Here is a 12720-nt window from a genome sequence, read left to right as displayed (position 1 = left end):
GAGGGGAATTCATGAATCCTACAACTCCATTCTCACTTATTCCTACAACAGGAGACAGAACAGTTCCTCTGGGAGCACCTATGTTTCTAACTGCCTTCTGGGACATTATGTGCCTTTATTATGTGTGATGTTAGTCCCAGTGGTCTATAATCATTTAGTTTCCTGGGGCATCCCTTTTTTGGTACTGGAAACAAACATGATGCTTTGGGTAATTTACCAAGGACAAAAACTCAAATATCTTTGAATCACTATTGCCCCTTTTCCACCGAGGTAGTTTGAGTGCTGGTTTGAAGCCAGAGCCTAATTTATAACCAGTTTTTTCTTTTTCGACAGCCAAAGCACCAGCTCTGAACCAGGAAAAGTTCATAAGTAGCATTTAAGTAGGCTTTAAGTAGACTTAAGAACTTTTCCTGGTTCAGAGCTGGTGGTAGATCGAGGTAGATCGGATAAGCGGTAGAAGATGAGTGAGTGAGTGAGTAAATAAATAAATAAATAAATAAATAACAAACCAAAAATCCACCATCCTTTACCATCTGCTATTCTAACAATGTCTACTCTGGACCCAAATCTGGACCATTTGCAAATAATTACCATCAGCAGATTTATTTCGCTCATCGCCCAGGTTTTTAATTAAATAACATAGTGAAATTAATTAAGATTACATCCCCTAGCTGAGCTGAATCAAATGATTGCACCTCTCCCAGCGTGCATGTCCTGGAAGTGAATTTTCTGGAAAAAAAAAAAAAGAGGTGGGGGTCAGGGAGAAGGGCTTACTAAATGCTGTGTGTGTGTGTGTGTGTGTGTGTGTGTGTATGTGCCAAAGCACCAGCTCTGAACCAGTAAAAGTTCTTAAGTAGCATTTAAGTAGGCTTTAAGTAGACTTAAGAACCGCCTGCGTTAGGGGCTGTGGGCGGGGATACTGTAGCACATTTGATAATGTACCTAAAGTTTACTAATGTTTAATACACTTTTACTTTACCGCAATATAATCACTTATCAGCACACATGATAGTAGGTAGCTACATGCTAAGGCTAACTTTTTTCTGTGTTAATGATAATGTTATGCACTTTCTTGATTACAACCTCTGTTCATGCAAATTACATGGAGCTGCACGTACACGTTGGATTCGCCGCGTTTGGATGCCAATGTAGGTTCACAAAGCCATGAGCATTAACAGTAAAACAACATCCGCCATTTTTGATGTGTTTGTGTTTGCCGCTGCTGCCCTAACGTTGCTGGGAAACGTGACACGTATACAGTGATGTCAGACTCGGCTCTGTGACGGCTCTCTAGCCGGTGGAAAGGCAAACCGCTTCTTAGAAGGTTCGGCAGTGGAACCAACTTTGAACCAGCACCAGTACTAGCTCTGAACCAGCACCCGGTTAATTTTGGCGGAAAAGGGGCATATAACACATAAGGTACATGATTTACCTAAAAGACTGAAGGCAGATTTGCATCCACTTCGTAAATAAAGCAAACCCAATGTAATAATGAGTAATTTAATGTAATAAGTAAAACTAACACAATCAGCACATAGTTCAATTTACAAAGAAGATTTTTCAGTTGTTTATTTATTAACCATATCCCCCAATTTTAAAGCTGAACTCACACACATTACTGCTTATAACCATTGTAGTGTAATAAATTCATCTACTGGCATTCTGGGGGATGGGTAGAAACTGGACAAATCGAGTGAACCTCACTGTAAAGAACACACAAAGCAAGCCAAGCACAGGATTGACCCAAGGAGCTTGAATAATTGATACAACCTGCTGCATCTTATTATACCTAATATTAATTAACATTTCAAGCGTTTGTCAATGTACACATGAACTGAAATTTTTCTTGACAGTGTCTGCGTTCTCCACCATTATATGTTTTGCATGGGGAACTTTTGTATAAATCTGCTGATGCCTTTTACAACTTTCTTTGTTTTCTTTAAATGTTCCTAGTTAAATCTCTACAACACTTTTCATATTGTCATCAGCAATATATTTTCCTTATTGTGAATAAGCTGGTGCGTTTTTCAAATGATATGAACATTTTAAACTCTTTCCACAGTATGAAAAGTAATGTGGCTTCACTGCTGTGTGAATAAACTGGTGCTTTTTCAAATAAGATGAAGTTGTAAAGCGCTTCCCACAAAGTGAACAGTCATATGGCTTCATCCAGTGTGAATGTGCAGGTGGTTTTTCAAAGAACTTGACTGTGTAAAAGTCTTTCCACAGTGTGAGCAGCTATAGGGCTTCTCTCCAGTGTGAATGCGTAGATGATTTGTCAAATAATCTGATCCTGTAAAACACTTTCCACAGTGTGAGCAGCTATAGGGCTTCTCTCCAGTGTGAATGCGCTGGTGCCTTTTCAAAGATCTTGATTCTGTAAAACACTTTCCACAGTGTGAGCAGCTATAGGGCTTCTCTCCAGTGTGAATGAGCCGGTGCCTTTTAAAAGATCTTGATTCTGTAAAACTCTTTCCACAGTGTGAGCAGCTATAGGGCTTCTCTCCAGTGTGAATGCGCTGGTGCCTTTTAAAAGATCTTGATTCTGTAAAACTCTTTCCACAGTGTGAGCAGCTATAGGGTTTCTCTCCAGTGTGAATGCGCTGGTGCTTTTTCAAAGAACTTGAATGTGTAAAACTCTTTCCACAGTGTGAGCAGCTATAGGGCTTCTCTCCAGTGTGAATACGCTCATGAATTTTTAAAGCACTTGATTGTGTAAAACTTTTCCAACATTGTGAGCACTGATATGGCTTCAGTCCTGTGTGAATGCGCTGATGTCTGTTTAAGTGACTTAGTTGTCTAAAACTCCATCCACATTGTGAACAGCAATATGGTTTCTCTCCTGTGTGAATGCGCATGTGTATCTTTAGTATAGTCCGAGTTAAAAAACTCTTTCCACACTCTGAGCAGTAATGAATTCTGTTCTTGTCCATTCTGCACAAATCCCTCTGTGGTGATTAATTGTGTGAAGACAGCCAGACGATTACGTTTCACTCTGTAGCAGAACAGTAGACAAAACATCTTAGATTATTAGGTGCTAAATAAGTATCCTGTGCTTTATTCATCAGTCACAGAAACTGAAAAGTGGCAGGTAAATAAACAAAGACAAAACTTATGCTATCAGCGTTCAGGTAAACATATAAAGCTCCCTCAAAAATAGAGCTGCCAACAAGAGTTTCAAGGTTATGTCTATTTATTTGCATGTTTCATGGTTTCTGGCCATCTAACAGGCCAATTTAATTTAACTTTGTTTCTTTAGCAACATTAATTACAAAACCATCCAGTAATTGAAAAACTGACCATCTACCTTCAGCATAAAGTCTATTCTTGTAAATATAATATTCAAAAGTAATATACTTGACATTTCCTAAATAATAATAATAATAAAAAAAAAACAATTTCTTAGTTCTTCTTAAACAGTTGTTTAACTTACATTTTTGTAAATAAAGAAAAATATTTTCATTGGGATTGCATGTTTAGACTATGATAAGATTAATTAATTAACTGTATATAAATATTATAAATATAAATATATTTATCTAATGGAACCAGGCAAATATAGTTTTTAAAATTATTCATTTACTTAAAGAAGGAAAACTTACCAAGTAGAAGTGATCTTTTTCTTAAATCCCAGTAATTTCACAGCAGTCTTCTCAGTGAGAACCTCACAAACTGACATGCAGAAGCAAATGTGCAAAAAAACATTAATCCTTTGTTACAATATAGAGGAATTTGAGTCACAGTACCAGTTGTGATCAACATATATGTTGAATATGCTAGTACTGTCTGAATCAGCTTCTAAAATAAAGTTTAGATGTCACATTAGTCATATTGTGGTGGATTTATAAAATAAATGCTATGCTATTTTTTTGGAAGGTAGAAATAAAATGACCAATATATTTTGTTATAAAAGTACATTTCAGTATCACTGGGAATAAACCTTATTAAATAAATGTATTACCTATAATCAGGCAAAATAGTTATTTTTTCTTATTTACTTATTTTCTTACTTACACATACACATACATACACGCACACACCCACCCACCCACCCAACTATACAGGGTGTGTGTGTGTGTGTGTGTATATATATATATATATATATATATATATATATATATATATATATATATATATATATATATATATATATATATACACACACATATACACATATACACATACATATATACATATACATACATATATACACATATACACATATACACATACATATATACATATACATACATATACATACATACACACACACACACACACACACCCAACTATACAGGTATTTTTATCTATTAGTATATATAGCGTTAAGTGACAGAATAAGCAAAACAATGCAAATTGTCAATTGCAACGTCACAATGTTTAAATGTTTATTCATGTTATTAGTAAATGCATGAATATATTTTAGGTAAAATTATCTTGGTAAATTCTTCTTTTTTTTGTTTATAATCCAAGTAAATTTACCGCAGTCTTGTGTGTGAGGACCCCAACTGTGTCACTATGGCCATTAGGGCTGCAACAAACGATTATTTTGATAATCGATTAATCTAACGATTATTAGAACGATTAATTGACTAATCAATCATCGATTATTGCCAATGTCATTGACGACTAATCAGTAAGTTTTGAACGATTATTCAGCTTTTTCAATTAGTTAAAACATTGAGTTATACATATTCTAACTATAATATAAAAAAAAAGAAAATCAGTTCAGCTTTTGAAATGGTTGTTTTAATGAACTTTGAGCCAACTAAACAGGTCATTCTCTTTTTAAGCACTGTTTAAATATTCTGTTATCTTTTAATTAAAAAAAAAAAAATTACACAAATGAATCAGCTGCATTACAGACAAAAAAAATATATACATGTTTGAATGTAAACATCTCTTGGCAGCAGTATTAAGAGCTTCATTTGTAAAACAAGTGTTCAGTTTAATGAAAAGCAGTATGTAACAGTGTCCTTTCTGCACTGGCCTTTTTTGGATTTTCAAATAAGTGCTGAATTAAAATGAAGAAAGGTCAGCATATCAACATGTTCACGTGACAAGCTTGCTCTTTTTTGTGAGCAAATGTTTCCTGCAGCAGAGAAGATCCGTTCTGATGGAGTGGATGTGGCAGGAATGCAAAGAAAAGATCTTGCCATCTTTGATAGGTTAGGGAAACGTCCCTCATTTTCCTTCCACCAACCTAAAGGATCTTCTTGTTTGGCTATTTGCGATTCAGTGAAGTACATTTGTACTTCCGTTCTCACCATCTGAATCTTTTGTTCCTAATGTGACTCCTCCTCTTCACTGAGGCTGTTGGTGTCAGACTGGTGGAGGTTCTCTAGAACTGACTCTTCCTCTCTCCTAGGAACAGTGACACTGACACTGAAGCTGCCCTTCTTCTGCAGATTTCCAGAGCTCTTTTCCTGCTTTAATAGCAAGGAAGCTCAATCCTCTTTTCAGCAGGCATAAACTTGAGTTTCCTAAATCTTGGATCTAGGGCTGCTGACAGAAGAATAGTGTTATCTTTCTCCTTGAAGAAGGTGCTGACATCCCCCCACCTCTCAACTCTCTAGAAGCTTTGGCTAAAAAAGCGTTTCCAGGTGTAGTTTCAAAGTTCATGGATTGTGTCACAGACCTCTGTAGCCCTTTTGCAAACTGAGGAAGGCATGACAGTGTTTTGTACTCTTGGCCACTAAGAAACTCAGTGGCACATTGAAAAGGCTGCAGGCCCTGGGTGAGCTCTTCAAGCAATGACCACTGATAAGGCTTCAAATCAAAGTAATGTTTGCCCCTTGGTGTCACTTCAGGATCAGAAAGCGTGGCAGTAATTGGCCAGCGCTGCTCCAGCAGTCTCCAGCATAAAGTATGTGCTATTCCACCGGGTTGTGACGTCTTGAATCAGCTTATGCTCTGCTGTATTCATCTGCTGCTGCTTTTCTTTCAGCTTAGTATTGGCCAGTTCACTTCTCCTAAAATGTTCAACCAAGGTCCTTTCAGCTCCCAAAGCTTTGCTGATGCTGGTCTCTTTAAGGGAATTGTTCACAACAAGCTGAAGTGTGTCTCCAGTACAGCGGACGGAGACCCAAAAATGTTTCTCTGCCAGCAATTTCAGTGCAGCTACAACATTTGATCCATTGTCATGAACAACTGCTTTAATGTTGTCTACAGAGATGTTGAGTTTTGTGACAACCTCTTCAAGCCATGTGGCTATGTTGACACCAGTATGTCGTTCATCAAGAGGCATGGTTGCAAAAGTGAGACTCTTCATTTTCCAGTCCTCGGTGATAAAGTGGCATGTGACACCAAGGTATGCTTCTGTTGCAAGGCTAGTCCATATGTCAGTGGTCAGTGCAATGAAGCTTCTTCCTTCCTGAATAGTTTCCTTAACCTTTAAAAAAAAACATCAAAATATTTTAGTTGAACATTTTAATTTTTAACTCTCTTAGTGGTTAAACTGTTGTTTAGTCATCTTTACTGGGTGTTTAGTTTGAAATCTAGAAGCACTTCACACTAAGGTAATGGTTTTATTTGTAAACATTAATGTATTAACTAACATGAACTAACTAATATGAGCAGTACATTTGTAACATTATTCATTTTGTTAACGTAAATAAAAATAAAGCTGTTCATTTTTGTTCAGTGTATTTATGTTAATAATTAAGTTAACATTAACAGAAATTAAATGCTGTAGAAGTACAGTTCATTATTAGTTCATGTTAACTAATGTAGTTAACCAACATTAACTAATGAACCTTATTGTAAAGTGTTATCATAGATTGTTTGATGTAAACATGTATTTGCAATTCTGCATTAGGTGTATATTTACTTTTTGACAGGTTTTTTCATATTTTTGCTCCATTAATCTAGTAAAGTAGGTTCTTGATGGAAGGATATATCCAGGATTGAATGTAGAAACCATTTCACGAAAGCCTTCTCCATCCACCAGGGAAAAAGGTCTCATGTCTTTAACAATCATGTTCAGAAATAACTCTGTAAGAGCAGCGGCTTGCTGAGGAGTACACGAATTCCTCCTCAGAAAAAAGTCTTCAATAATAGGCCCACTGCTTTTCTTAGAACTGAAACAGAAAAATTTACTTCAGGACACAAAGAATGGTAAAAATATTAATCTGCAAACAATTATTACAAGTATAAAATTACAATTTTTTTTACATAACAGTTGAGCTGACAGATTCTCATTCACATTTTAATTAACAGTATGAAAAAGTAACTGACATGATATTCTTCCTAACATTTCCTTTTTTAAGTCTTCATGCATATGTAACAAAATACAGGCATTTGATAAGACTATAGTACCTAATAGTGTTACAATAATAAAACAGTCCTGACTCCTGTGTTCAATCATGTTTTATTATATGCAAAATAAATCACATTACTGTAATGATATTATTATTGTTAATATATAAAGACCTTTATCACTCGTTAGTTAGCTTCAGCTGGAGAACACTCACCTCTCACCGCCTCCTCTTGTGCCAGGATGTTTCCTTTTCAAGTGCTCGAGCATGCACGTTGTGCTTCCATGAAACGCAAGTTCTGCCTTGCATGTATTGCACACAACTGCATTTTTGGTTGGAAGTTTTGTAAAACTTTCCCACACCTTGCTTGTTCGGATTCGCTTGAACTCCGTCATAATTTGCGCTTCTTTTAAAAGTTCTCTTTTACCGCAGTTGTTAGGGCTGCATTACACTCTAGCGCTACAGCGCCGTAGCGGTCAAATCACGATATTGCAGGCCCTTACATTAGGACACGTGAGAACAAACGACTAATCGACAACAAAGATATTTGTTGACAATTTTTTATTGTCGACGTTGTCGACAATGTCGACTAATCGTTTCAGCCCTAATGGCCATAAGAAAAGTTTAACAAACTCAAAAGTGGATACTTTGTTAGAAGACCTAAGGACTTCGAAGGACAACCACGTTCAAGGTAAGTCTAACTCTACTAGTTGATCTTGTGTTTTCAATATTAATTGAAAAATAATGCATAGAAAGACTATGAAATTTGTGAAAAGTTCAACTAAATAAGGTATCTGCACAAGGAATTAGTAAGTATCCGATACAAGAGATAGTTGGGGGAAAAAAAAACTTCCATCCCATAAAATGAGCAATCCACCTGTGATACATTTTGCTATCAAAACTGCCAGCTGGCCCTCACCAACAAGGAGGGGCAGAATCTGTGTCACACTGGGAGGGAGATGTACGCCCTAACTCCCAAAAGTATTAGAGATTTGTGTAGATTTCTGGGAAAGGATGTTGTCGTCGGAGTGGATCATAGCATGCAAGCCCCTCCAGAACATTCAGGCTCAAGCTGGATAGTTAGTATATGGCACAAAGGTAAGGAACTTAACCTTCCATTACCACCAGAGACTGGGAGAAGATCCACAGGCGACATGTCACAAGTAAGTTTAGGAGACACATCTATTGCGGGGAAAAAGTACAGGACGAGGCAAAACTCCCATGGCCCAAGAATTGGTAGATGCTCTTAGGAAAAGGAGAATTAGTGTGAGACAGTCGCCCTCAGACAAGGATGAAATAGATTCAGTAAGGTCACGGCTGTGGGATGAGCCTCAGACAAGTGGTCTCTATCCCCTTAAACCCCAACAGAAAGATCCTACTAAGGTACTATACAGTAACCGCTTGGGAAGAATTCCCGGATGATGTATTTTCTAGCGAAAGTGAGTGAAGAAAGATACATCCAAACAAGAACTAGAATACAAACAAGGCAAGGAAGGTCAACTTCTAGGGATAGGAGAAACTCAAAAAGTGCAAGGGAGCAGAGAATAAAAATAAATCATAAGGTGTGACCACATTAAAAAGGCTAAAAAAAATTTACTGACCTGAAGGTGGGAAAAATGCTACGAAATCCTAAAGGAAATAGGACTAAGGAAAAAGAAACCTATTGTAAAAAGAAAGACTAGAACGGCTAAACCAGTTACTGACCCTATTATGTTCCAAATACTTGCAAGAACCAAACTAATAGGAAAAGACTCATTAGAGAAGGCTAATCAACTGTTCAAGGCAGGACAAATGCACCAACAGAATTAATAAACAAGATGTTAGTGTACAAAACAGGGCCAGAATGGAACACTGAATTAATAAACACATAAAAATTAAAAAACTAATCCTGGGAAACCCTCACAAAAAAGAAAAAGCCAGGATCAAGAAAATACAGGAACATGACCTAACCATCTTCCTAACAGAAATAGACAAAGGTACAGGAAGACAGGCTATTCTAAAAATGTCAGGAGAAATACATGAGGAAGGAAAAGTCAAAGGGCTGAACTACTTTCTCTTAATGGGACCAGAAACCCCCGTGAGCTTAATCCTCAGTGAAGGAATAAAATATGATAGAAAATCGGCCCTGATAAAAGAGAAAGGAGGAGAGAAGGACAAGAGTAAAGGTCAGCCCTTCGTACAGAAAGGGAAACATAACTCAAAACCTCAACAACGTGAATATCACCCCAGACAGGCCAAAACTAACCATAACATAATGGAAATGAGGCCTCCTCAAGATAGAGGAAACTCACAATACCGCCCCAGACAGGAAAACAGACAGACAACTTTGACTAAGAAACTGCAAGTAATTAAGAAACGCTAGGAAGAGTCGGCCTCTGGTAGGATACTAAGAGATGCCCTCGATAAAGCAGGTATCCAGGAAGAGGGAGGTCAACTAAAAACTAGGACATATGGAATTCAGAATTGACACGGGAGCTGATGTATACACAGTATCCCAAAAGGAGGCTGGAAATCTGAAACCAATGGGGAAGAAATACCTAATAGAGGCATATGATGGTGAAATAAAAGAAAAAGGAGGTGTATGATTTAGAAGGAATCAAGGTCATAAAAGCCCAAGAAACTAAAGGAAACCTTATTACAAATGGCTTTAGACTCAGCACAACTAATCAGAAGAGATGAAGAAACCGATCTTGTAGTCTCAACACGGACACCGAGATCAAAGTAGTACTCTACAATGAAGGAGGAAAAATACCAGTCAGTTTTTACTCTTACACAAAAGAAGGAAAACAATTGAAACATGAGCCAAACAGTGATAAACATTTTAATGACTATAGCTAAGCTCTTGATTTCACTCAAGACATTTGCTAAAACAAAGCAAATAATAATTAAATTAGACACAGTAGAATCAGGAGGATTAACTATTTTAGAAAGTAAGAAAGAAGCTTATCAAAACCAAAGAGAAAGTCCGTCAGTTTACCTAGGGAGAGTTGGGAGTGATTTTACATGACATACAACTAAAATACCGGGTGAGGAAGGGGTCAAAGAAGAAAAAGAAACCCATTTAGACAAGAAAACCCAAGTTATTTTTACTGATGGATCTAAAAGAAAAGGCAAGGTCAAAAGTGCCATAACACAAAACAGGAAGCACACAGATTGCAGAAGTAGCAGCTCTTCTGCAAGCTTTAAGCTTTTGTAAAGACAAAGGATGGAAAAACACTGTAATTGTGACAGACTCTGAATATGCATTAGATGCTTATAATCAGCTTCTAGATACATGGAAATTAAATGGCTTTGTAACAGCCAAGAGCAAAGAGATAGTCATACCAAGCAGAAAACATACACAGCTCAGGGAAACAGAGAAGTAGACATGCCATTCTCAGAAAATATGGTTAAAAGCTGTGAAGACAGCATGACACTTTTACAACATCTACATCCATCCACAAAATGGATTGGAATGTTCTTAACAAAAAACAAAATAAACGTGCCAAACTATGTAAAGCTGTATGAAAAGATTTAAATTAAATGCCCTAATTGTAGGAAAACAATGACAGCGCAAAGCAACAGTTATGGACTAGTATTAATTTCGTCAGACGAGATGAGACGAAATATGTTCTTCAACAACCTTTTTTTCATGACTAAGACGAGACGATGACAAGACTGCACCACTGTCCAAAAACGCTGACTAAAACTAAATTAACATGCATTATTGTTGACGGAAAAAGACGAGACGAAAATGTTTTGTATAAAATAAAAACTAAGATAAAATCTCTCTTCATTTTCGTCTACAATTGTCTCTGCTTTTTCATCAGCTGTTACGCCTTTAAAATATTCAGAATGAGTTCGTGGCTTCGCGCTGTTGCTCAAGTTACAGGTCTGCGAAGCGGATCCCACTTATTATATTGCTACCTACCAAATAAATCAATAATTTGACACAAAATGATGATTTAAAAAGGAGTTTATTGATTTAAAAACGATTGTATTGCTTCCGCTAAAGAAAATAGTGCGCTCCGTCTCTACGGTTAGAATCCTGTGTGTCCATGGCAACGCTCTGTTTTTCATGGCAACTGTGTGTTATAGTTCGCAGCGGTCTGTTATAAAGAAATAAAATAGTGTTCGTAGAAAGAATTCGTCCACATGCCGCTCAAATAAATAACTAAATAAATAAAAAATCCTGAGCGCAAGTCCACCGTCTAGGCAGGCTTAATAAAGCAGTGTCAATAAAGTAAAAAATGTGATGTGCAGTCAAGTTCGAGTGTATGCACTGTTTAAATGAGTGTTCTCAACTTCTCACTGATACTTTTGTGATTCACCGAGTTTTGACAAGTTTTATATAATCGATATTGTTTCTTATTCAAAAGTGGTGACAGAAAAACTCAGCAACCCCAACCTGAAACCTCTTCCCACGCCCCTGTCACAATCACATTATAATCAAAATTAATAATTAGGCTTAAAAGCAAATGTATATGTAAGGGAATCAAGTTTAACAATTACATGTAATATTGCTCCAAATAGCATCAATAATGGTGTGTGCAATACCATGTATAACTTGCATTAAGTTGGTGTGTATATATATATATATATATATATATATATACGTATATATATATATATACGTATATATATATATATATATATATATATATACACACACACACACACACACACACACACACACATATACACACATCTACAGTTTTGATCTTAGGCTTTTCATTTAAGTTATTTATTTCCACTATAACACTTGTGTTCCTGATATTATTGCATTTAATGAGGCCTCGTTGTATTTATTCTTACAATAGATTCCAGATGTGGTCAAGCTACAATTGTTTGACTAAAACTAGACTAAAATTAAAAGACTTTTAGTCGACTAAAACTAGATTAAAATGACGGGACTTTTAGTCGACTAAAACTTGACTAACAAAAAAAGATATGTGAATGACTAAATATGACTAAAACTAACAAGGACATTTGGCACAAGACTAAGACTAAATTAAAAATAGGTGACGAAATTAACACTTATGGACACATTAAAACAGAAGAAGAGGGTCAAGAAATTAGCATAGATTTTGCAGGACCTCTAAGACCAATTACACTGAAGTTAAATTGCTATGGTAGTACTATTGGTAGTAGACAATCACACTGACGTAAAAGTAATCTACACTAACACAACGGCAACAGAAGCTTTTGTGGTGAAATGCTAAGAGAAGTACATCAAACATCATGGAACCCCTTATTCAGTAAGAGGTGATAATGCTCATAATATAACATGGAAAGAAGTAGAAGACATTTTATCCAAACATGGATTAAGATTCACAAAAGCAGTAAAATATCAGCCAGAGTCAAATGGAATCGCAGAAAGAGCAATAAGAGAAGATAAACACTGGTTTACCAGAAATAAAACCAAACCATGGGATGAACCAATCATACCCGGTCTTGACTATGTTAATTATATTAGCAGCATGCT

The 12720-nt window shown here is 36.4% G+C and overlaps 1 protein-coding gene and 1 pseudogene across 1 annotated transcript; both read right to left on the bottom strand.

Annotated features, from left to right (window-relative positions):
- Window positions 1–12720, bottom strand: part of LOC132847659 (zinc finger protein 850-like) — a 182406-nt pseudogene that overhangs the window by 136308 nt on the left and 33378 nt on the right.
- On the bottom strand, window positions 4861–7266 carry LOC132847672 (zinc finger BED domain-containing protein 4-like). Its single transcript, XM_060873174.1, has 2 exons — window positions 6830–7266; window positions 4861–6391 (listed from the first exon to the last, which is right to left on the bottom strand). Exons 1-2 carry the CDS (start codon window positions 6977–6979, stop codon window positions 5813–5815), a joined length of 729 nt encoding a protein of 242 aa, XP_060729157.1. The 5' UTR covers window positions 6980–7266; the 3' UTR covers window positions 4861–5812.

Source organism: Tachysurus vachellii, chromosome 6, assembly GCF_030014155.1.
Source record: "Tachysurus vachellii isolate PV-2020 chromosome 6, HZAU_Pvac_v1, whole genome shotgun sequence".
Taxonomy (NCBI): Eukaryota; Metazoa; Chordata; class Actinopteri; order Siluriformes; family Bagridae; genus Tachysurus; species Tachysurus vachellii.
The sequence above is the reverse complement of the archived record's forward strand: the minus strand, read 5'-3'. Positions and strand labels throughout refer to the sequence as shown.

Bases quoted from the DNA above. Each gene is read 5' to 3' on its own strand.
- LOC132847672 (XM_060873174.1), bottom strand. From the start codon at position 6,979: ATGATTGTTAAAGACATGAGACCTTTTTCCCTGGTGGATGGAGAAGGC. The intron at 6,392-6,829 runs GTAAATATACAC...TTTTTTTTAAAG, and splicing joins ATGAAAAAACCTGTCAAAAA to GTTAAGGAAACTATTCAGGA.